This window comes from Symphodus melops (assembly GCF_947650265.1).
Source record: "Symphodus melops genome assembly, chromosome: 5".
In the NCBI taxonomy this organism is placed as follows: domain Eukaryota; kingdom Metazoa; phylum Chordata; class Actinopteri; order Labriformes; family Labridae; genus Symphodus; species Symphodus melops.
In genome coordinates, this window is record NC_136695.1 from 27,554,678 (window position 1) to 27,579,943 (window position 25,266).

Consider the following 25,266-nt stretch of genomic DNA (forward strand, 5'->3'; position numbering starts at 1 on the left):
TAGGATTAGTACACTGTGTAGTGTTTGTCCCTGCTATCCTTCAGGGCTCCCATTTGTGGTTTCAGAATGAGCCTTTTTCATAATAAGCACTCGAGTCTCCAGCCTGGTTAGATATGGAATATGACTATAATAAGAGCTGGAAATGAGGCCGAGGTTTTTTTAAAATGGAACTCCTATTAGAGCTCTGCAGCGGGAAACTTTCCTTTCTAATCTTCCACCTCGTCCAATAATGCATGCACGTATGCAGGGTATTGATTTCTTATAGTAATTATGTCTTCTATGGTAATGGCAGTGGCCGATTTGGCCTGCAAGTACAGCTAATAATAAACCACTCTATGTGCTCTAATAAAAATCCTGTTAGGCATGTGAAGAAGATGGAGAAGGCAAGTCCAGAGTTCAATCAGAACACACAAACACCGAATCTTCATAAAAAAGAGAAAGAAGGAAACTTAAGATGAAGGCTGCTGTGATCAAACGTGTGTGTGTGTGTGGTTTTCCTCATTTGCGTGCAGCCTGCAGTTTACTACTTCAGATTTTACAAAGACAACGTATTTTATAATACTTTTTTTTTTTTTTCTGTGGTCTTCATGTTAATTTTTACTCAAAGGTTGAGAGGTTCATATCATAGAAAAGCATTATCACACAAGAACTCCCAAGCGGTAGTCATCCCTTTAAGAAGAAAACAAATGTTATGGCTCATTTTAAATGTGTTTGTATTAAATACGGACAACACCATTAAACATACTTCAATACAAAAACTGTGAAGCTGGTGTGCTGCACAGACTATTAAGTATACAACATTAAATCAATTTAAAATACATCTATCACAATATGACAGGTCAAAATGAGGTAAACAAAATGTCAGAAAAGTAGGATTCAACTATTTAAAAATAAGAGCAGCTCTGCTTTGCTTGTATCCCGCAGGTCAGGTGTTGTGTTAAATGACTTCAAATCTGATCAGCAGAGAGGAGCGAGCCTGCTCACACTGTGCAGCGCTGCCCTCTGCTGGCCACTCACGCACACTGCTCAGCTCAGACTGATTTTAAACACGGGTCAGCTGAAGATTATTACAGAGGGAGGCTTTGAATTTATCTGTCTTTTTTTTTGCAAAGCAACTTTGAAATGAATTAATTTCAAGACATTTCTTCTTGATGTTTTGCACAGTTTAAATATTGATATGCTAATATGTGTATGGATGTGTGTACTGTAGTGCAGATTTCATGTGAAAAATTAACAGAGGAAAAAAAAGAAGATTTGAGAATTGAACCACAGTATAGTTTTTTTTTTTTTTTAAGACTTCAGTGTTTCCTTGAACGCTGTCGTTTTGGGTTATTTGCAGTTCGTCTCCCGAGTGTATTAAATAAAGACGTCTGTGTGAGATCCATGAGAAGAGATGTAGAGAAAAAAAAGCAGAAGAAGAATTTCAATGTATGAAAGCATGTCCGCTTTGGGCTTCTGTTTAACAATATGAAATGAGTCCAGTGACAATTCTTACATTTACAAAAGGCTGAATTTATTACACAACTCTAGTACACCAACGTAGCAAATCACAAATTATACACAGCAAAGAACAAACATGTATTTATACAATTGATCGAGTAGTTTGTTGGAATGATAGGAGCATTATATCAAAACAAAGGTCGTATAAAAAAAAGGCACCAGTTATTCTTACAAACCCTGTTTTTTTTTTTTTGAACAATTGTTGTTTCATCCTGCCTTCGTCTTTCTTCTCTTCTCACATCCTTCGACACTTTTATCTTTAAAAGACGTTTTTTTACAACACGTTCAATTCCTGAAAATGAAAAACCTGCATCTGCATCGTTGACTGAGGAGAAGCACAGATGAGGTTTGCACACCTTTAAAGTAACAGTGATCCGGTCTGGGTTTTTTCTTCTTCTTTTTTCCATCTCTTCAAAGATAATCTGGTCGAGATGTTCTTAGAAAATTCATTTCAGAAAAAGACTCTCAAGCAGTCTGTATGTGCTGGAGGCCTCGATGCTTCTAAACTCACACTGCTGAAACCGTCACACAGCGAGCGACGTCTGGAACAGCAGCAGAGAAATAAACCAGCTGCAAACTATTTCCATTCCATGGACGATAACCACATCACAACTGAGTGACGGTGCAAGAATCCACGTGGTCAAACGCAGAAGAAAAAACAAAAAAAAAGCGATCAATAATAAAACAGAAACGGAGTCAGGTGGAAACCAAACCGTGTTTTATCTACCGCGTATAAAAACTCCTCTACTCTGCACGCTAACCTTGAAAACATCTGAAACGATTCTCTTCTCTCACACAAAGTGTGTGTGTGTGTGTGTGAGTGTGTGTGTGTGTGTGTGCTCTTTGTGATTCTACACTTCCTCTCTGCATCCGACAGCCAACAATCCTCGTCACCTCCATATCACGTACATTTTCCCTCTTATACGCTAAACCAGCGCGCTTCGAGACGTTTGTGAGTGAGTGAGTGTGTGAGAGTGTGTGAGAGTGTGTGTGAGTCCACCGTGGAGTGTGTGTTTTTTAATTATTGGTGTTACAGGTAGAATTAAGTGCTTTAAAACTCGTCTTATACAGTTTGAGCCTTCCAAATATTAATGGTTGTACCTACAGGATGTCAGTGCTATGATGGAGATGTTTGCAGAGTGAGACCCCCGTGTCTCCCTCCAGACTCGAACAAAACACACATTTTAAACATCCAATGAATAAGACAGATCCTGTTAATACAGAGGCCTGTTGTTACTTCAGTAATAATCGGATCATTAGATAAAGGACATGAGGGGATCATCTAAATGTGACTTTTTTTTTTTCTTTACATCTTTCTTAAATCAACAAAAACTTCATGAACAACGTCATTGGAACTGTAACATGCATGGAAATACACACATGCTAATAAAGGGGATACGTTTGTATTAACTATGGGGAAGTGTGTGGGGGGGGGGGTTAAATATTGGCTATAGATTATTTAAAATGTCTAGAAAGGACTTCAGATGTGACGGACGAGACAAGACAAAAAAAACAAACAAACGTGCCATTTGCTCAGAAAGTGAAGAAATTGCTTTAGACCTTCAGGGGGCATGAGGCCGCTATAGCGTTGCCGTGGAAACGCTCTGTTATAAAAATGGTACCTGTCTTCTAATCACCACCGCAGCGCTCTAACATTGCTTTTCTTTTTTTCCCCCCCCTCCCTCTCGTTGAGGGTCGGTTGTTGTGTTCATTATACGGCAGGCAAAAAAAAAAAAAAGAAAGAAGCTCACTGGCCTGCAAATCAATCGCTGTGTGTGCAGAGTGGAATCAATACGGTTGGATATTTAAGAGCCTGCAACACAATTTGCATGATATTAGGTAGAGTTGAATGAGCGTAGCTGTACAAACACACACAGGAACCAGCACAGTGACAAGGCAGTCCAGTTAGATTACACTCAAAAAGCCTCCGTGACGAGGTGAAGGAGATCCTGGTCTATTCCCTCAAAGAAGCATCATTAATTCAAAACATAATCCCTGCAAACTGTGAGAACAGACGCTTCCAGTTTGTAGCGATCCTCTGTAAACATTGGAGAGAAAGTGTAGCTTAAAAAAAAAAAAGGCACTTTCTGGAAGAGTTGTGTCACGACAGCAGGCGTCCTTCAACCCAGAGCTTCTTTAAATGCACCACCGAGGAAACTGTCCAATAAATTAAACATCTTTTTGTTTTTTTTTTACAACATATATACGTTTTCGACTGCATGTCACATCTGGGTCCTCAGCCTGTGTGTAGACACATGAAGGAATACTTCAGGCGTGTAATGCCGTTAGAAACAAACGTGAGCACTGAACATGTTTAAAAGAAATCTGCATCTCTGGATTATAAAACTGGAGGCGTTAAACGAGCAGACCCAACCTTTCCTTTGGAAAGTGAAGCAGCCATATTGGAGGAGACAAACCGCGCTCTCACTGCTCCTTGTGGTCACACGTCGTCGTCGTCGACGTCGTCGTGTGCGGCTGGTTGGAGTTAGAGCGGCACGGTTTCCAGAGCAGCGGGGCGCTGAAAATGCCAATGATGCCCAGATTTAACACGAGGCTGACGACCAGCGCGCCGATGGTGCCCAGGAAGGTGGGCGTGGCACCGTGGGCGACAAGCCACGCCCTCCGCGACATCATGTCCGCTATCACGCCCTCCATCTGGAAGTGGGTGCCCACCACGGCGCTGACGTGGAAGAGCTGATGGCTGTGGCCTAGGAGGGGAGAAGACTCAGCGGTCATTTCAAATGCAAACAAACAACTAACGACTAAACGACTCTCTAAGGGGAAGAACAGTCAAAAAAATAAATTAACCACGTATTCAGCTGGACACCTTGGAAATGCTTCATAGACTCAGATTTACGTGGCGGGGAATCGATCATGAGAACACTTTTAAAAAACCAGGAGCTTAGAGGGTCAAAGAGGTCAAGATAAAAAATAAAAAGTAGAGTCTCAGTGCGGCTCCATTTTTCACTTCTGAACTGCAAACGTAAAACTCTGTGTATCAGCAGCTCGTGCTCTTACACTGAGAACTGTGTGAACCACGCTTTCAGAAAAACGGCTGTATGAAACGTCTTCAGAGTAAACACCTCTCCAAAGCAGAGAAACAGTTAGTGTTGCTTATCGCAGCATCATATCAGCGTGTTGGAAACAGAGCTGTTGGGTCAATTGTTCTACACTCAGCAGGGAAAACAGACAGAAGAAGTAAAAGGACATCAAACAGTAAAGTCACAACCCAAAGTGAAGAGAAACACCTCATTATTTTACTGCTTTAAAGTATTGACGCCGAGCCCAGAGGGCAGCAGAGCGTGCGCTCCAGTGTGACGTGCAACGAGAAGCAAGCTGAATAAGAAGGAAGCAGAACGGCCGCGGTGAATCTGTTTCTACTGGACCCCGCTGTCCTCACTCTGAAGTCACGTTTGATGTTGAGAGATTTTTTTACGAGATTTCCCGTACACGCAGCAGCTCTGTTTAGAACCACATACTGCCTATAACAGAGTGGAAACATAGATACTACATACTGCTTACACACTGAGTGTTGGAAACACACTAAAATACAGACCGGTAATGTACTTCCAATCCAAGATGAGCTAGCATCAAGCTACGGTCCGTTAATATAACTCAACAACAACATGCAGACGCTCATCACTAATACAACAACGTGGTCAGGTTAATGTTATTTGGTAACTTGTGAAAGGATTTTCTTCAGCTTTCTGGGATTGGACAGCTGCAGTGCATTGTGGGATGGTTTGGTATTACCAGTGTGCTCTGGTTTCATACTTTTAAATTCTGACTGATCTTATAAACATCTGGATATTTCTTTCAACTTCTCTGATTTCGACTCGTACTCAGTTTGAGTATCAAAGTTCAGTCTGCCTTCATTCCAAGTGTTGTTCAAAAGGAGACGCGTCAGTTACTTTTATCAACTTCGATGAAGGACGTACCAAAGTAGTCGAAGCGTCCCGGGGCCAACCTCTCCGGAAGGTGGGCTGTGAACAGGAAGCAGGTGAGGAAGGCGAAGAGCAGGTGGTAACAGTGACTGGATAAGGCGTCGCTCGGGCTGCAGCTTCCCCCGCAGCACAGGAGGATCTACACCCAAACAAAGAGCAGATTTCACATCAACAGTCAGAACACTTCACAAATCAACAGCCGTATCTCAAATCAATGAAGAAGGATGAACACAGATTTTAGATGTGAAGGGACGCCAATTATTCAAGATTATACCAGAGGACTCCTCTTGATCCTCATGAGGTATTCACACTGATGGATACAGCATTGTTAGCTACATTTGTGACCTAGTTAGGGAAAACAAATGGCTTTTTGTATTGCACAAACTAATCATCACACTGATTAGGGGAATTAATTGATGGCAGCGATATATTTGTATTAGATTACGAAGGGAAATTGGTTTCTGGGTTGGGTGAGTCAAAGTCCTGCTCAAAGAATTAAAGCCGAGCACTTACAAGCTCGACAAACACACAGAAGAAAACGGAGCTTTCTTCTGGCATGATTTAACAGGTGTACAGGAGATATGTGCGATGTTAACAACTCACCCTGTAGAAGAGAGGAACAGTGTCGAATATAAAAGGAACGACAAACGCCCCAGTCCTCAGAACTTTACTCCTCTGAGGAAACTGCAGCTCCAGGAACCTGTGAGGACACACAGAAGGCAGTGATTTATATTTTTCTGATCCTGTATTTGATCATGTCTATAAACCCCTCTATTTCAGCCCTGCTCAGAACAGGCTGTTTCTGTGTCTGTCGCTTTAAATATGTAAATGAGCTGTGTCTGACCACGCCCCCTCTCTGGAAGGGCTCGGGTGCACTCGGTGCTTTCTGGCTCCATGTCCTATTGTTTACGGTGAGAAGGCAGACTCAGAGGGCAGAACAAACACCTAGCTGTGGGAGGGTCACCCACCTGTGGGAGGGGCTACTGCCCTTTGTGATGTCATGAAGGGAAAATCTCCAGACGGCCTGTTTAAACACACATTTTCTAAAAAGTGGAGCAGGCAGAAGACGGAGAGCATGGACTTTTCTCATGATTAAGGGGTTTGTAGACAGATGCTAGTGTTCAAGAAACATAGGGAAGTGTATTTTACAGATCATGTGACCTTTGAGGATGCCTTAAGGTATCTGTTGAACATTCTTATTGGCTGATATCGGTCCTATTGATAGACATGGGCCAATCAGAAACTCTGCAGGACGTACAGAGCGTCCCAGGCGGTGTGAAGGTGTGAGGAACATGATGTCCATTGATGTGTTTGTGTAGATCATTCCAGATGTGTTTGTTCACCACCTTGTTTATTTATTTATTCTCTGATTGGCCCACTGCCAAAACAGAACTGTAGTTTTGCTTAATATGTAAACTATGTAATCTAAAACTTGTTTCTATGTGAGCAGATGAGGCTGACCTTTCTGAGTTCAGGTATGACTCAGAGAAAGAAACCCAACTAAAAAAAGATTGATTTATTTCAGGTCCCTTTATTTCCTCCCATTGGGGCCCCGGGTCATCAGTCTCACTTTGACCCCCACTATGGCGCCCATGCTTGCAGATCATTCTAAAGACTACTTTATATACTGAGTCCTTGTGTGTTTGAGAGCAGCTGAGCCTGACAGGATTCAACATGTCAGAGTTTCACGGGAGAGTTTAGGAGGCACATGATGGAGTTAATGCGGTTTCAGGTCTGACAAGAAGTCTGAGACAAACCTTTATTTCAGGCATCTTTAAAAGGAATCACTGCTGCCTGGAGGTTATCAGCAGTGAAGAGTCAAGTTATTTCTCTGACATCTGTTTACAATCATTTGAAGGCCTCGAGGCGTAATACAGAGAGAACAGTCGTTCTAACAGCCTGTGGAATAATTAGACTTCACATAAACTCGTCAAAGTACGATTCCTTCAAACCATTCAGAGACGGCGTACGCTGCAGAATCTCACCTGGAGTAACAAGACAGACTGGTGCAGAAAAGCGTGTTTCCCACGGCGATGGGGACAAAATGCTGATGGAGCCAGCTGTTCACCCAGCTGTCTGGCACGACGTAGTATCCGTAGCTTATGGCACAACCTGAACACAAACACCAAGAGGTTCATTTTAAAACACGGAGAGTCTCTTCTCTTCTCAACTTAAAATCCAAGTCAACAAAGGTCATGACGTCTTTGTGTGTGAATGAGTGTGTGTAGATCTATTCATTGTATTTCTATGCTTTGTTTGATATTTTGCGACCTTGTTAATACTTATTTGATTATTTAAAGGGTTTACATCGTCGTTCTGGAGGCAGAAGAGGGCTGGTTGTATTTCCTCATATGGCCACTTGGAGTCGCCCTAGCAGGGAAATAATGTTTGAATTCATTTTAAACTGGATGAATTTTTTTATTTATTTTCAGTGTTAAGCACGGAGTGCAGGAACAGACCTATAAAATGTATTAAACTGCAGCTTGTTGTGTTGAGATGATCTGCAGACTCTGACTGAAGCTGCCTGATTCTGTCTAAGAAAAGACAGACATTATTCCCTGTTTGGGTTAACACATGGGGGAGGGAGGGGGGGATCTAGTTCCTCCAAGCTGACGGACCGGGTTCATATCCGGCCTGTGGCTTCTTTCCGAATGTCATTCCTTTCTCTCTCCATGATTTCTCACTCTATCCACTCTAACCCTATCGCTCAAAACAGGCACAGAAGCCTCCTAAAAAACAAAAAACCTTTAAAAAGACGGAAGGCAGACAATGATCTAAAACTGGATTGCAAAACATTTACAAACGTCAACGTTTGCATCACACTTTTAATTGAGACGCTGAGTGTCAGACATCTTTTAGTTCATTCTTTGCCTTAACGTGAAGATGAATGCTCCCTGAAGGTCACATGGCGCTCTTCTGAAGAACCACGAGGCAAATGATTTCGGGAGAGCAGAGATACCTTCACAGGGTTTGAGGCAATATGGAAATGATATGTCCTGTTTACAGGCACCTGATAAGTTGATATTCAAAGCACCGTTGCATCTATTTGACTTTTACAACTTGTTTACTGTTCAACTGTTTTCAGAGGTGAAAGGACAAAGTGCAGGAGAAGATGCAGAAACGTACGCCTGGAACTTTTTCAGGAGAAATAAAACTGCACTCATTAAAGTGTCCGTCGTGACTTAAAGTAACTTTGTATTCTACGAGGGAGGATTTTTAAATATGCTGGAGGAAGCTTCACTCGGTGTTTCCTCGAACCTCTCTGAGCTCCTGACGTCCACATTGTTCACGGTGTATTTTTTCGGGATTTCACCGAGGCCTCACCCAGACTGTAGAGGCTGAGCGCTCCGTAGTCGAAGAAGTAGCAGATGTGTCGGGACTCGGGGGACATGGTGCTGAAGGTGTGAGCACAGCTGGAGGTGAAGGGGTAGATGCAGATGAGCAGCATGTACACCAGCAGGGGCCAGGTGTAGCTGTCGGTCAGGAAGTTCAGGGTGGAGCACAGGACGAAGAAACGCCACAGAAAGTACCTGCAAAGCAGCTTTCGGTCAAATCCCAGCATTTTAATGACAACACCCTCGTGTATCACACTTCTGCAAGTCTTGTGCTTCTCAGCAGCGTCGTACTTTGACTTTTCTGACACCCTGGACTGAAAAGGCTTCAGACTCATCTTGCGTTTTAAGGATTCGTTTAACCAACCTGCTTATTCTCTCTGCAGCAACGCTACGAGTTCAAAGGCTAACATGTGAGGACGCTGATCTCTACACACTCTGTCATGTTGCTCCGGCTGGAGGGAATACTCTGAGTTTGTTTAAAAAAAACTATGTAAATATGTGATTTACTTAATATACATTTCTTCTTATTAGACCTTTATTTTGACAGTGGTTTGTGTTGTTTGTGCATTAGGGACTTGATGGAAATGGATGGGGAAAAAAAAAACACTCACCATGTTGGCAGGAAGTGGGTCCAGATGTTGACGGTCTCGTTGTTCATCTGGAAGCTGCTGAGGACGCAGTCCAGCGCTGAGCTCCGCGGGTGACGGTACCCAGAGATGATGCTGTCCTCTCTGAACACCTGAGGGGCCAAACAAGAGAGTCACGGCGAGGAACTAAACCCACCTACGTCAGCCAGAGGACAACACATCTGTGTGCAGATGTTAGCACAGCTGGAGAGTGGGACAAATGATCTGTGCTAAAGACTGTTCCTGTGAAGTCTCTTTTTTTAGATATATTCTTTGAATGTGACAGCAAGAAGTGACAGCAGGAAGAAGTGGAGGAGGAGACGGAGCAGGATCAGACTCGTACTTGGGACTGGAGCATCTGCACCGAGGCTCAGCGGCTGCCTCCTTCCCAAACATTTCTCATGTTTGTTTTTGCCTGTTTAACTCTGAGCCTCTGCTCACAGGCTGCTTCAAAAACATCCGCCATTTATGGTTCGAAAAACACTTCAAATCCAACATTTAGGAAGATTTAAAAAAAATAAAATAAAAGTGTCAACAACTTCATGAAAAGTCTCTGTTGACGACCCTCACACTCAGACGGAGATCAACGTGCTTCTCTGTGTCGACGGCTGCTCTTAACACCATTCACACACATCGCTGACATTTACTTGAAGGAGGCGGTCAAACCGGTTTCCTTTAATCCGTGATAATCCAGTCGGGTTGTTCTTCAATGTGAAGATAAACACAGATGATGACAGAGTCAATATTTGTCCAAATGAAACGATCTGAAGTGAAGCATATTCAACCAGGCATTATCAGTATGATTCGGCTTCTTTCTAGTTTTAACAGGAATAACTCCTTTAAGAAAAACATCATCCTGCTTCAGATTCTCATTATGGTCCCACAAGAGGACAATGTGTCTCGCAGTGTTTGCAGAAGACATTATTAAAGGCTGCAGCAGTAAGAAGACAAGAAGACGAGCACCTGTGATATTTGTAGTTGTCCACAATCTCAGATGAAGCGTGTGTGTGTGTGTGTGTGTGTGTGTGTGTGTGTGTGTGTGTGTGTGTGTGTGTGTGTGTGTGTGTGTGTGTGTGTGTGTGTGCGTGCGTGCGTGCGTGTGTGTGTGTGTGTGTGTGCGTGCGTGCGTGCGTTGAGAGAGAAATCAGCTCGTGTGACCGGATGCGTTTGAAACACTTTCTTCCAAATTCACACTCATCTATGAAAACATCAGTGACGCAAAATCAAGGTCGCACATATATCCGTGCTTGACGTCGCCACTGTTGACTGGAGACCGCCATGTCACACTATTACAACAAGCAGTGTTTATCATCATAACAGATGGAGTCAGTCGTCTGCCAGCACAGATGTCTGAACTGCAGGAGTCTGCCTCCTGTCGAAGGACGACCCCGTCAGCTACTCTATCCTCCCTCTCTCTCTCTGTCTCTCTCTCTATCCTCTCTCTCTCTCTCTCTCTCTCTATCCTCCCTCTCTCTCTCTCTCTCTCTTTCTAGAAGGTCAGCACTTTGTTTCTAAGGCTCTTTAACTGTTTTCAGGTCTCTTTTAACCAACACATGTTTTTCTCTCCTCACAGGTTATGTACATTATGCTATATAAGTTTTAAGTCTAATGCTAATGCTAACTGCACAGGTTTAACACATAAGTATGTTTACTCTTAGTCACATAGAGGCTGCTAAATCTTGTTTGGGGGATTATTGTATACTGAGGGGAGGGGGGACAGCGGGTGTGTATTGTAACTAATGTCTTGTGTCCTGCCTGTCTGTATACTGCTACTGGATGCCTTGAATTTCCCTCGGGATCAATAAAGTATCTATCTATCTATCTATCTATCTATCTATCTATCTATCTATCTATCTATCTATCTATCTATCTATCTATCTGTCTCTCTCTCTCTCTCTGTCTCTCTCTGTCTCTCTCTCTCTCTCTCTCTGTCTCTCTCTCTCTCTCTGTCTCTCTGTCTCTCTCTCTGTCTCTCTCTGTCTCTCTCTCTCTCTGTCTCTCTCTCTCTCTCTCTCTGTCTGTCTCTCTCTCTTGCTTCGACCTGAACGTAGAGTCTCAGATGAGAGGAGGAAGCCGAGGTGGAGGGAAGAACTCTTGAATGTATCGTGTCAGAAACATGTTTTCCTGTTTTGTTTGTTTTGCAGGTACAAACATGTTTGTAGCTTCGTTTAACGATTTGCATAATTAGGCGTGACGAGAGTTGACTGTGATGTAACCGTTTTCCCCACCTTCACCTCTTTGCCTATTTCTAGATTGATCCAAAGTTACTTAGAATCTGCATTTCACATGATGATGAGCGCCATTGTTTGGCGTCAGACGCCAGCGGGTGAGGTCGCTGAGACTGAGACACACTGAAGGACAGACAGGGGACTTTACCTTGGGGATCTGGTTGATGTCAAAGAGCTCGGGAAGCTTGATGCTCAGCATGTCTGCGGGCAGTCTGATGGCCCCCCTCCCTCTCTCACAGACCTCCCTGAGCCTGGCTTGTCCCCCGCGACAGAGGACAACCCAGACAGGATAGTCAAACACCGGGATCCGGACCCTCTGTCCCAGAATGTCCGGCTCCCATCGCAGGCTGCGTCCCCAGCCCTCGCTCCACCCGCCTGCAAGGCCACCACTGGCCCCGATCCCCCGCCACACTGGAAACACTGCAGGGACACAAAACAAAGACACGATGAGAAGGGAAAACTTCCACACAGAACAGCAGATAATCCCCTCTCAGCATGTGCTGCACCTTAAACATGTAAACGCTGATGCTTTCAAATTCTTTTTTTTAATGTATTTTTTGGCCTTTTCACTTTTATGGGACGGGTCAGCTGAAGAGAGACAGAAAGGGGTCGAGGTCGGCATCGAACCCGAGGCCTCTCTCTGTACACGGGCTGCACGACAAATTCATGTTTATTTGTCAGAACAGAATGACAAATAAAATTATTATTCAAATATAATTATTTTACATTTAGACACTCATGTTTTTATTTCTGACTTAAGTGTGTGCTGTAAAAATGGCACTTGTATTGCTTTCTTTTATTATTGTTATTATTAGTATTATTTTTATTTTTTTTTGTTGCTTTCTTTTATGGTTATTGTTGATTTATTTTCTATATTCCTTGGGGAATCCTTTTTTAAGCCCATATTGGGTTTCTGCTGCACTTACATTCTCGTTTGTTTTCTTTTTTTGTGTAACTGTCTTTTTTGGTGCAAATAAATAAATAAATAAAATCAAGGCCAAAATTTTTAAAAAATAAAATAAAAACTAAAGTAACAAATCATTAATGTTAGGAAGTAGCATCAACCAAGAGCATACTGTGATTTATTCTTCATTTTTTCGCAGCTCTGCTTTGACTGCTCTTGTGTCAGAGTCCGCTCTTCTATGCTGGACGGCTCTGATGGAAGTGAAAGTTCCTCTCTCTGTCTGGACAGTCAGCGAGCTTCAGATTAAAATGGTTGATCAGGGCTGCAGTTTGTATGACAGAGTCCATGAGGGCGATGTCTTTGTTAGCTGGAGCCGACTCTGAGAACAAGCTCTGATTGTGGCTGCTGGAGACAGACGCACACGTCGGCTTGAAGAATGCGTGCTATTGTCACAGTGCAGAGGCGAAAGTGACCGAAAGCATGCGTGTAATCAGAGCATGTTTGTGACTGACGATATCTCACCCATCGTTCCTTCTCTGTGATCACACATTAAACAGAGCTGCTGCACCATTACCACACTCAATAATGACCTTTTCATGCCAAGCTCAAAAAGGGTGCACAGTTAAGACAGCTGCCAGTGTTCATAGGAGAAGACATCATGCAGCTGGTTTGTGTGTTTTTATAAAAGTAAAGGAGGTATCAGCACATCTCTCTTCAAAAACAGATGGAGGTCAGAGTCTCAGTGCCCAGCTCTGCATCCCTCCCGTTCACACACACACCTCATTCACACACGCACTGGACTCCAGAAGCGTGAACAAAAACACATTTTGCTTCCTACTTCTTTGTAAAAAATCTTTTTTTTTTTTCTGTCAACACAATGAGGAGTAAGAAGAAGTAAAATTCTGGGAACGCCATTAAAGACTGGAGGAGAGTGGAGCTCTTGAACTTGGGGAGCATTAAACACTTTGAGGTGTGAGAGTAGATGTGTGTTGAAAAAAGAGGGGAGACTTAAACTACAGCCTGGTTTGTTGTTTTTTGCTTTTTTTCTCTGTGCTTCTGTAAAAAAAAAAAAAAAAAAAACATGTCGGGCTTGGACGACAGATACAGAGCTGCTTCTAAAGTTCAAAAAGAAAACTGACAGTGAAGAGACGGAGCGTGCTCAGAGGGATGAATACATGAATCCTGTACATGTTGTCTTCTTCAGCTAATCAAACACTGACGTCCCATCATGTGAGGTCTTAATACATCTAATCTCTCTGCATCATATTATCCTCATCAGGGGCCACATGTCAGCTACCGTATCGTGAGTCACACATAATGCAAACACACTTTTCTCCAGTCTCTCCTCCTTTTAGGTTAAAGGTCACCGAGCTGTTTCTGACCTGGCTGAGTTTGAATCCTTCTCCCCGACCTGACAGGGAAGAAGATTTCACCGAGTCAGCACAGCTCAGTGCTCGAGGCGAGGAGCTCCTCTCGCAGGGTTTGAGCAACAAGCGGGGACGGTATGTTAGTGCGGCCCAGCTGCAGGCCCCGGGGCCTGGTCACTGTGACAAAGTCAGCTTTGTGGAGGCTGAAGACGACTGTTACACGCTGCTCTGGATGGAAATGAGGCTCCGCACACTTTGACACACACACACACACACACACACACACACACACACATACGTGGTGAGTCGCCATGGGGAGCTCTGACATGCATGCACACTGGTACAAATCGTGCATTCATCACGGAGGGGAAGACGCAGGAGCACAGCTCGCATGGATGACAATAAGTGAGGGAGGCTGCAGGGTTCACTGCAGAGAGAGCAGAACACGCTCACGCTTCCAATGCTGAGCTTGAGATCAGGACGTTTCTCTTTACGTGCTGGGAAAAGATCATTTCAACGATAACGTCTTCATGTGTTGACTTTCAGAAGAGTCAATGAAAAGTCCCGGAGGCTTGTGAGAGGACAAAGAGGAACACTGAAGAAAGGTCGACATGAAGCAGAGACAACAAGTGTAGAAATCATCACACTAACTCACACAAGCTCCACATTTGAATACAACCCTGACTCCACCTAGAAACACAAACAGATGAAGAGAACACAAACATGACTGTATCAGTGTGTCCAGGTCACCTCACCTTTAACTGTATAGAAAGATGGACGACGTGTCTCCGCCTCATGAAAGCTGTTTTAGAGCCAGAGATGTGCGGTCCATTCTGGGACGTCCTTTTCCTTCTGCTAACCAAAAACACACTCTCACCTGATGCAGGGGGAAAGACGACTCTGATTGGCCGCTCCTCCTCGACTCTGTGGACGGGCTGCACACAACCCACCGGCTCCAAATGTTGTCTTTTTATTAAGGCTTTTATTTCATCCAACTTTTTATAAAGACTCGGTAAATAAAACCAAACCAGCCTAACATGAAGAAGGTCACCAAAAACACTCTGCTCAGACGACTTCATGAAGACACCATGTACATGGTACTGGGAGTGTCAAACATGTTTTATTAGACGGAGGACGTTACAGTCAGTGTTGACAGGAAGCATCATGCGATCATGCTCCCTCTCATCCACACCCTTCTTCTGAGCTCAGCTCCACTTCCTGTCCCCTGAGAGCTGCACTAACTATTCCCAGAATTTACAACACATGCTACTAAGCAGAACATGACTTAAAAAAAATAATAAAAAAAGCTGCTCCGAACACTCATGTCGTCGTAAAGCAACAGACGAATCCCCAACTTATTCCATTTTTGAAACGTTTATCTTCATGTTTGCGTTCAGCGTCTCGTCTGTCGGAGTCCAGACTCAACTCTTCATCTCCTGACCTCTCAAGTTCAAACTCTCTCTCCAGCCGGGGCCGAGGAAGTGGAGCTGTACTCCTGTCAGATGGACTGGAACGGGGGGGGGGGGGGACCCACGTTCACTTCTCAAGACACGTTGTTTTATTGTCATTTTTTTATTTTATATTCTCAAATCAGTGGCGAGCCTTTTGCATGCCCTTAACCCAAACCGGCTTCCCTGATGTCTGAGCCCTGCATGCCGGCCGGGCTGTGTGCTGCCTTGTCCGTGTGACACACGTGTGACTGAACTTAACAGGTAAGTATAGCCTCAAACATCACACCTGATGACAGACTATAAGCTTGTCTCCAGCCTTTCACAGAACAGGACACTTTTCTGTGTTGTGTTCGTTTGCATTGTGGATCTTCACAGACGAGGACGGACAAGTAGTCCAATGACATGCAGGATACGTCCTCTGACTGTCTGAGTCTCTACCTGCAGAGCCATGAAGCAACTCCGGAGTACCCACACACAACTTCCTTCCTTTTTTTGTTCTCTTTGTGACATGTGAAATTCTTCCCCACTCAGCTCGTGATGTCTCCACGTGACCTGTCTCAATGGACGTCTTTATTGGCCCTCAGGCTGACAATGGAGAGGCTATGCAGAGCGCATGGAGCCCACACACACGGACACTTTGCTGCATGTATGTTCTGCATGCAAATCATGCTCCACAGCCAGATACAATCCTGCTGAACTTGTTCATGACAGCCCAAAAACATTTCACCTTTGGGCTGACTGCTGATCTATGCACTACTCTTCTAGAAACACATTTTCTTCTGCGCTTCAATAACAACTTCTTTCAGCCTGAAGGACTCATTTTTTTGGCAGGCTGTGTTTATATGTTGAGTTCAGTAGTATATATGTGCGGTGCAGAGTGCTCTCTCTAATGACCGTTGCTTTTGGACAGCTGATAGCGCTATGTGCTTAAAATGAGCTTTTGATTAAGGAATCATCACCACAAAAACGGGAAAGTCACGTTAAGGTATCATGTGGTGGGATCAGCCCGAGACCAGGAAACTAAGGACGTAACGATTCACTCCACGATGGGTTGACGGTACGATTCTCTGGTGATTTATTTTACAAAATGAGATAAAGGAAAAATGAAGAGATGACTGAAAAAGATCTCCTTTCATTTTCAGAGAGGGTCAGAGACACTACAGAAGAAGCTGACACGTGTTTGAAGCTATACACGCGCACACACACGCACACGCGCACACACACACACACACACACACACACACACACACACACACACGAGGAGGACTGCAGCTTCACATCCCTTTGGGCACATGAGCCGGTCCGTCCAGCTTTCCTGGCGTACCCGTGCGGAGCTTGCAAGCTCACACACGACTCTGTGACCAAAAATCACACACGTTCACTTCTCAAGACACGTTGTTTTATTGTCATTTTTTGATTTTATATTCTCAAATCAGAAGATGTTATTCATGGATGTGTTGTCTTTCATTTTTCTTAAACGGGTAACAGGCTGCAACGCTTGAAACAGGAAGTTCTTAATGACCCAGGATGGAGCAAACCGTAACGTGCGCCACGCTAACGTCCAAATCAGAAACTGAGAAACACATCAGGAGACTCTGGGATCCAACTCGGATCAAAGCTTGAGCCCAAAGCGTCGGCGCTCATGTTCAGTGACTCATTTAGACGGTTAGAAGGAACACGCCTTCACACGCCACACCGAGCAGGATAACCCTCCCTGTTAGCAGACAGGACAAGAAGAAGGGCAATTAAGACAGTCGGTTATTAAAGGAGGACAAACAAACGGATGAGTCATAGTGTGAGACGCTTTGGGCTGAGCTCCAAACAGTAACGGGAGTGTAGTAACTGTCTATCTGTGAATCATCAGGGAGATCAAAATGAAATCTTCGATCTTTAATGCCGGCCGTGCACTCTACCACGTCGGCCCTGATTTTTCAGTTGCACGATTGATTTTGCCACGGGGACGAATTTGAGCCCCGCTCGTGCAATTTACAGGCGAGAGCACGGCGGCCAATGACGGTCGATCTGCAGCTGTCGACTGGTCGGATGATTGTCTGGCATGTTTGATGTTTCGGTGGCACGACTGCACACGGTGAGAGCAGAGCCACTTCACCATCACGCAATCTAACGGTTAAGAAAAACAAACCTTCAAATCTTTGGAGGTGACTTCAGCGTTTCTCTCTTTTTGAGGGTCGCCCTGCACGCAGGAACATAAACCTTCTCACAAGACTGGTTTTACATAACTTCCCTTTTTTTTCTCCTCCCTGTTCAGACTTACAGTAAGTCATGCTGGAATGTTTTTCAAAGAGGTGGTCCTCCTCTTCTCATAGGAGTCATGATCAAACGACCGCTGTTATGTAATGATGTGTTCTTACAGATCACAATGGATGAGAGGAAGCTGAACTGTCACGTCGTCCACCTCGATATTAAACTCTTTCTTTGAGATGCAGCCCAGGTCTCAACTCAAACAAACGCTCAGCGTGTCCAACCAGGTTCGACTTGTTACTCACAAAGTTTTAGTTTAATATGAGACGTGACTTAACCTGCTGAGTGACGCCCACGGCGTGTTTATCCTCAACCCCCTGCTTCATTCCTGTAGCACAGCACAAGCACCTGAATGTCAACAAACACTATCCCTGTTCAAACGCAACACAATCCTGTTGTGTCTGACCTCGACGCTCAACATTAGGGGTTTATTTCTTTTAATTCTGTCACTGGGGCGCATGCTGGTGGAGTGGTTAGTGCGCCCGCTCCATGTACAGAGGTTAGCGGGCGGCTTGGACACAAATCCGATCCGTATCCTCTGGAAACTGTCCTATCGCTCCAATAAAGGAACGCAACAAAAACAAAAGCCCAAAAAATAAATCATAAAAGAAAATCAATAATAATCGTGTGAATGAAGCTGCAGAGGAATGTCGTGATTAAACGATCAGCTTCTAGAAAGGTCAGTGATTCTCAGTCCACGACCACGACACAAGAAGCAACCTCCAGCGTTTAAAAAAAACGAAGCCAACGCAAGAAGAAGTGCAAAAACCTGCAGTTCCACGAGTAGCCACTAGAGGCTGACAGCTGAAGTCCAGAAAGTCACATAAACGACCCTTCAAAAAAAAAGAAGAAGCTGTTTTTATGTTTACAGCCGGGTACAAAAAATGTAATTGGACTGATTAGCTCATGTCTTTCTCAGCACGTTTTCTTCTTGGTATTGACTGATAAGTTATTGATACTTTAGCTGGTGAGCTGACCTGACTGATGGCGGGTCTGTTCAGTATAATGGTCGAGCTCTGACAGAAACATTTTCATTATTAACACAGTTCAAAAGCAACGAATAAGATGGGCACACCAACGAGCTCGGGTTTTAAGACAACACGCTCTTTGGATAGATCTCTACTCGCCTGCTTATCGATGAATGGACTCATACTGATCAGGTTCACAATTCATCATGGATGCTAATTTGGAGCGTGACAAACACAGAATGATAAATGTGTCAAATTAAAAATGGGGCGGCACAATATTGGAAGATCCAGGCATTGTGACATCGTTTCTTCCCGTGATATAATAATGATTAGAAAAAATAGGGATAATCAGACGTGGTTCTGTTTCTATATAAAAGGATTGCATGGTTTCTGATATTCTTCACCTTTTACTCAAGACTTACTTCAGTCATTTTTTTATTAGAGAAGACTGATTAATCGACCAGCTGACAACATCAGTCGATGTGACTATCTCTGGTATTCTGACGTAACTCGAGCCATGAACGAAGTTAAAGGAGGAGAAAGAAAACCTTCAAGGAGAGCTGGGAAATAATCATGTCAATTATTTTCAGGGAAGAGTCACGTGACGACTCGTCCAATCAGCGACACGGAACCGATGTCCTGCTTGGACACATTTTGTCTTTTGGGAAGACGCCGCCAAAACAAAAAGAAGTCAAATGTAAACGCTGCGGAAAAACTGTTAGCAAAAAGAGAAATAGATTAGATTAGATTAGATAAGATTAGATAGATAGATAGATACTTTATTGATCCCGAGGGAAATTCAAGAATTATCTTCTACTTTAAGACTGAAATGTGTCATTTTCATTTTAAGCAATGTTTTGATTTAAGTTTGAAATATTCAGTCAATAACCACGAAAGAGTTCATCATCAGATAAGTTTAGTTTACTTCAAAAATGTAAAAATAAAAACAGAGAGAAGGAAGCAAAATGTAATTATATATATATATATATATATATATATATATATATATATATATATGTATATATATGGGACTCTGTCATAACAAACAACATCCCAGCTTTAATAGCTGAGCACATTCACAGTAGAAATGTCAGTAAACTATGAGGGCAAAAAACTAAAAACAAATAATCGTTCATTAAATCGTAATTGAGCTCAAATGTTCATTTAATGGTGATGTTAGTAAGAGGTGACATCACCCTGTCTTTGTCACAGTGTGGAAGAAATCCAAACACGTCAGTAAGAAGGGTAGGCTGTTTTTTCCCAAACAGAAACATCTCCAGAGGAAAACACTCAGGTCACATGCAGCCAATTCTCACAATGACTCGGACTGTCTCAATCCTTCTGTCTGTTTTCATGTCCACTTCTTTTCACCTCTTCACGTTAAAAAAAGAGAAAAAAATCGACTTTCCAGGAATTCATGATTAGCACAAACCCTTCAGAACAAAACACGCTTTATGTCACAACCCGAGACAAACACACACACACATCCTCCACACATCAAAGGGCGCGATGAACACGGGAGGAAAACCTCCCCATCGTGTTTTCATGTCACTCCAACATGTGAAGTTTTTCCGACTTACCGCGACCCTCGGGCATGCGGAGGTTCAAGTGTTCCTCTCCGTGACACTCCGTTAAGAAAGACAAACAGACGCTTAATGCGTGACAAATCCACGGCTGGCTCTCTCTCCGTCTTCCCCTTCCCTCCTCTCCTTTGCTTTTGTAATCGTGTGGGGAGTCTACACACTATCTTTTTCTCTTGTCCCTGCGCGAGCCAGTCAGAAGCGCCGCTCGGTGCTCACGTGGACATCTGGAGCAACAACAACACGAGCCATGTGTGTGGAACGGCGCGCGCGCTACTGCTCACTCGAGTAGGTGTTGAAAGATATACAAACATGTGAAGCTTGTCCTTTTCCAACACTCAAGATGGCTTCATTTACTAAAAAGATCTCAGATATTAATTATCTCTTATTATCTCTTGCCTGTTTCCTACATGGCAGAGATGGACATCATACCTAAGTGTGAGACATACTTATGTAGCACTAATTACAATAATACTTGGAATAATGTTAAAAGACAATTAAAAATCCCGAAGATTGAAGAATAACATATGGAGGCTTACAAAAATCATGCTTGAGCTTGTGTGTGTGTGTGTGTGTGTGTGCTGGAGACACTGTCCTCTGCCTGTTTTTTCTTCCCTGAGTTTGCTTTCAATATCTGTCAAAGAATTCCTTCCATTCAATAAAGCCTTGTTTTAGCCTTCAACAGGAGTGGAGTAATGCTGACGTTGTGCCACAATGCTGACATGAAGACACAGCCTACTGCAATGACCCTTTTTCTTCATGGTTATCTGACAGTGATGTCAATCAGACATGATGGTTCAATACAGGAAGTTACTCAGCCAAAAGTGATTCAGCCTCTTGGATAACTCCTGAAGGTTACTGGAAGTTTAGTTTCCTTTGACTCTCTTCTACAGTCACAAGACTGTGGACGTTAGCCGTCATGTGAACTGAAGAGGATATTCCTTTTTCTTAACCACCAAGGGAAGACTACTTCCTTTTCTGCACATGCAGCACTAACATCCATTCTGTCACAGCACAGCTTCCCACCTCATCGTAACTCAAAGGTTGTGTTTTTCTTCAGTTATGAGAAACTATATTTATCTTTGACTCATTCGAAACAAGCCCTGACAAGAGCACAATTCACAAAACTATTCAAACTATTTGGTTGAAGTTCAGTGACCCCATCCCTTCTTCCAACGCCGTCATACTTACTGTACACGCTGCACTTATTTTTTAAAAATGCACGCCATTATTTTCTCAACATATCAAATGATATCACCAGCATCTTCTGGGTCAAGAAGTTAATTAGTGTCCCGAACCAATGACACGCCCCCCTAATGACTCCCAAACCAAATCAGTCTGCCAGCGTCTTCTTCTCAGTGTTCTTAAAATAGCAGAGTGTATCTTGTGAGAAAATAAAACCTTTATGGTTTCAGTGGGAACATTTCAAGGGAAATCACAAAACAACCATATGATTGTGAGACCTTCGTACTGGTCGATGTTTTGTCTGTGTGCATCCTCTTCACATGATCCTCATCCCTCCTTTGATATCCTCATGTTAGTTTTTAATGTTCAGATCAGGATATGGACATTAACATGGAGCTGCACAATAAAGCGCAACAGAAGCGTTTGCAATAAACACATCACTAGGGGGCGCTAGTAGTGGTTAGTGTCATTCCCTTCTTTCTCTCTCTCTCTCTCTCTCTCTCTCTCTCTCTGATTTATGACTCTATCCACTGTCCTATCTCTAAATGAAGGAATAAAAATCCCTTACATATGTTGATTATAAAAGTCTGAATCTCTCACCCAAAAACCACATGCATGCATCCATTTCAGCTTTTGAATGCAGGCCTGTGTATTACAGCAGTCCTCTGATCCAGGTTTTGAATCAGTCAAATGAAGCTCATGCTAGTTATCAGCTGATCTCAGTTTCATTTGGTGCCAACTTAGCGGGGGAAATTTCAGGAGATTGAATTTGTGGAAATGATCGAGACTTGACTGCACACAGTTAAGACTCCTCAGACTCAGATGGCTCACGTTAATGAACGTTTAGACATCAGATGAATACTGCAGGAGACACGATTCAACGTCACACTTGTGGTCCAGTGTCATGTTCAAACATAACGGATGGATTCTTCCAAAGGCTCTGCATATATTCAAAAAGATGTGATCGTTATCAGGGTTGGGTCACATTGAGCCACCTGGACTGAACAACAAGTTCTCCGGCAGATATCAGGAAGAACAGTTGTGACTCTCCACGTTGTCCTTGGTTTCTAGACAAAGCTGAACTGGATCAGGTCTGACTGATATCAGGAACAGTGAATGAACACTGCACGTTTAATTAAGCAATCACAGAAATTGCACCACAGGATTCAGGGGGAACGTGTGGGAGGAAAAAAACTATCATTAAGGTATTCCTCAGTTGTAGTGTATTAAGCTCATTTCATATCAGTATCACAACACTGAGCAGTGTTCTTTATTTAGCGTTGAAGTAGGCTACGAGTAGCTACTGTTGTGATCAGGCACTGAATGAAGTAAGTCACTCAAGTTTGCAGACTGGCAAAGCGGATTAAACTGCTTACATAAGGCTTCATTCAAAAAGAAAGGGGAAGTGTAAAGAAGCCAAAAAAAAAAAGTTGTGAAAAAACAGACTACCTCTCGAGTACTGAATCTATTATATTGTTATTATTATTGGTAGCCTATTATTCTGCACGTCTGAATGGACATGAGTAAACAAAGCTTGGCTCAGGACGCTCCACTCAAACACATAACGTGTAACACACTAGAGTTATGAAATGCTTCAGTATTATCTGCCGGTGTTTGTTATTAGAAGCATGCCTTTAACCCTCCTGAGAGTAACTTTTGGCGAAGGCACGTTGAGTTCCTGTGAACTCCACGTAAAAAACCTCAAGGGTCTCTTTACAAGAGGAAGGGGAGTGAGTTAAGTGAAACACGACACAGTTCCTAGAAAGACAAATGAACATTGAGTCACAGTTGTTGTAACTGATGAAAAAGCTGCTGTCAAACCATCACAGGTTCAAACAGGACTCAGAAATCTGCTCTGACCTTTCAGCTTTGCGTGTCCCAGGAGATCATTGTCGGCTCGTGATGGAGTCCAGCGCACAGAGGAGAGCAAATAGAAGAAGAAGAAATCAACCTTTCCAGGAACTGAAAACTTAACGTTCCCTCATTTTTCCCTTGAAGGCCTCGTCCCCTATTGTACCGAGCAGCCCCCCTCCTCCTCTTTTCCTCTGCACATTCCTGCAGCAACCAAGTACAAACACTGCTGCACCCCCAATGTTGAAATCCCACCCTCAGGGCTGAGACTGTTTTCCATTGAATGTGGCAAAAAAAAAAGACTCTTTTTTTTTCACTTTCAGAACAAGAAGAGCCGCAGCATCATTAACATGAGCACAAACATGGGTGGCATTCATTCTGAACCCAATGAAAAAAAAAACATGTTTAAAAGATTTAAGAAAAGAACAATGAGGAATAATGTGAACATGAAGTCCAAACTCCCCCCTAAAGACCATTACTGAGACGTTACTCACGCATGAACTCCAAACAGGCGAGACATTTCCCCACAGCGAGCACGGACCTCTGCATGGACATCTCCCAGAACACGCCACAGACGCTTCTAAAAGAGCTATTAATCTGGCTAATGGGTTTTTTGTAAGTTTGAACGTTTCATCCTGTCCCTGCAGCCCAATCCGTCCTCTCTGAAGTCCCCGAAGCTCCACAGCCTCATACGCTCACAGAGAGAGACAGGGCTGCCTCGGGTCAGCGAGGTTTTTCACAACCCCCTTACCCAGCAGAAACTGGGCCAGCAGCACCGATGCCAGGCGTCTTCTGTTGGGGTGGCACTGAGCAGCCTGCCAGGGGATTGGTTATTCTGTGTGCTCGGTCAGTGGTGGGCAGGGGGCCCGGGACAGAGAGGGACACAAGGGAAGGAGGGGGGAAAAAATAGAGAGAGAATGGCACAGGAGACCTAGTTAGGGAGACGAGGCATGTGATCAGATGGCATCACACGCAGAGATGAGAGGTCAGGTTAGTCCGGGTAAGAAATTGGATTCAGGGCAAGTTGGGTTGTTTGATTTTCTCAACGTTACTCAGAACACGAACATATTTATATCAAACAGAGAAAAAAGTGTTAAAAGCAACTTCATTTATAAAGCACATTTCATTAAGCTCAATGTGATTACGTTGAAGTTACAAACAGCATCTAAGTAACTATGTGATGGACCTCAGATCAGCAGGAAGTCTGTTCTAGAGAGGGACCACATAGAACCAAAGACCCACGCTCCAGACTTCAGTCAGTCCTCCACCTGATGACCAGAGAGACCGGGTCGGGTTGTAGTCCTGAACTATGGATTAATAAAAGGATCTTAAAAGTGATTTTGTGTTTTGAGGAGCAGAGTGATATGTTCAAATGTTGTAGTGGGTTTTAAGACTCGGTCTCAGGTGAAGTCTTCCAACAGATTGTTTGGTTAGCCCAGCTTCAGGTAAGGCAGGGAACTGCTCGGGGACCCCAACGGCCTTGGAGGGCCTCATAATATGCAAATCTGACAATGACTGTCGGAAACCTCCCGAGAGAGCTCCAAGGTTTGTGAAAATGAAATTGAAGGAACATGTCGACAAATGTATCTGTGTGGGAGTGAAAAAATAAAGACTAAGAGGGGTATGCACCTTGACACTGGCAGACATGATGGAGATGAATGCTGGCTGGAGGGACGACTGTCCGGCTTACAGAGCGCTGCAGCGACCTGACTGCATGGACGCGTTTCTCGATTATGACAGCTGAAGGTGTTTCCAACCTCTTTATGATTAAGATGTTTCATCTCTTGAATCAGAACATCAGCCTGACTGTTATGTGTTGTGAGTATCTTTAAATGCAGAGAGGAAAAGAGGATGTTATGGATGTGTTGTGTAAACACATCCACCCTGTGAGCAACTCTAATTTAAAACAAAGAAAAAAAAAATCAAGTGATAAAAAAGCAGGTAAAAGAAAAATTTAAAATAGAAAAAACGAGATAAAAAGCAGGAAGGATTTGCTCTCGCTCCCGTCGTCCACACTTCCAGGCCGTGTGTCAATGAGGACGGCGGTGGTTGTAGGGACGTTTTT

The 25,266-nt window shown here is 43.5% G+C and overlaps 1 protein-coding gene across 2 annotated transcripts; it reads right to left on the reverse strand.

Moving 5' to 3' along the window:
• Positions 1–1,723: 1,723 nt before the first annotated feature.
• paqr6 (progestin and adipoQ receptor family member VI) lies at positions 1,724–23,910 on the reverse strand. Of its 2 annotated transcripts, none has more exons than XM_079344120.1 (8): positions 23,696–23,910; positions 11,782–12,053; positions 9,391–9,518; positions 8,769–8,974; positions 7,430–7,556; positions 6,048–6,144; positions 5,439–5,583; positions 1,724–4,208 (listed from the first exon to the last, which is right to left on the reverse strand). In XM_079344120.1, exons 1-8 carry the CDS (start codon positions 23,754–23,756, stop codon positions 3,925–3,927), a joined length of 1,320 nt encoding a protein of 439 aa, XP_079200246.1. In that variant the 5' UTR covers positions 23,757–23,910; the 3' UTR covers positions 1,724–3,924. The 2 variants fall into 2 exon arrangements, with proteins under 2 accessions (XP_079200246.1, XP_079200247.1); XM_079344121.1 differs by lacking the exon at positions 23,696–23,910 and adding an exon at positions 20,166–20,328.
• Positions 23,911–25,266: the final 1,356 nt, after the last annotated feature.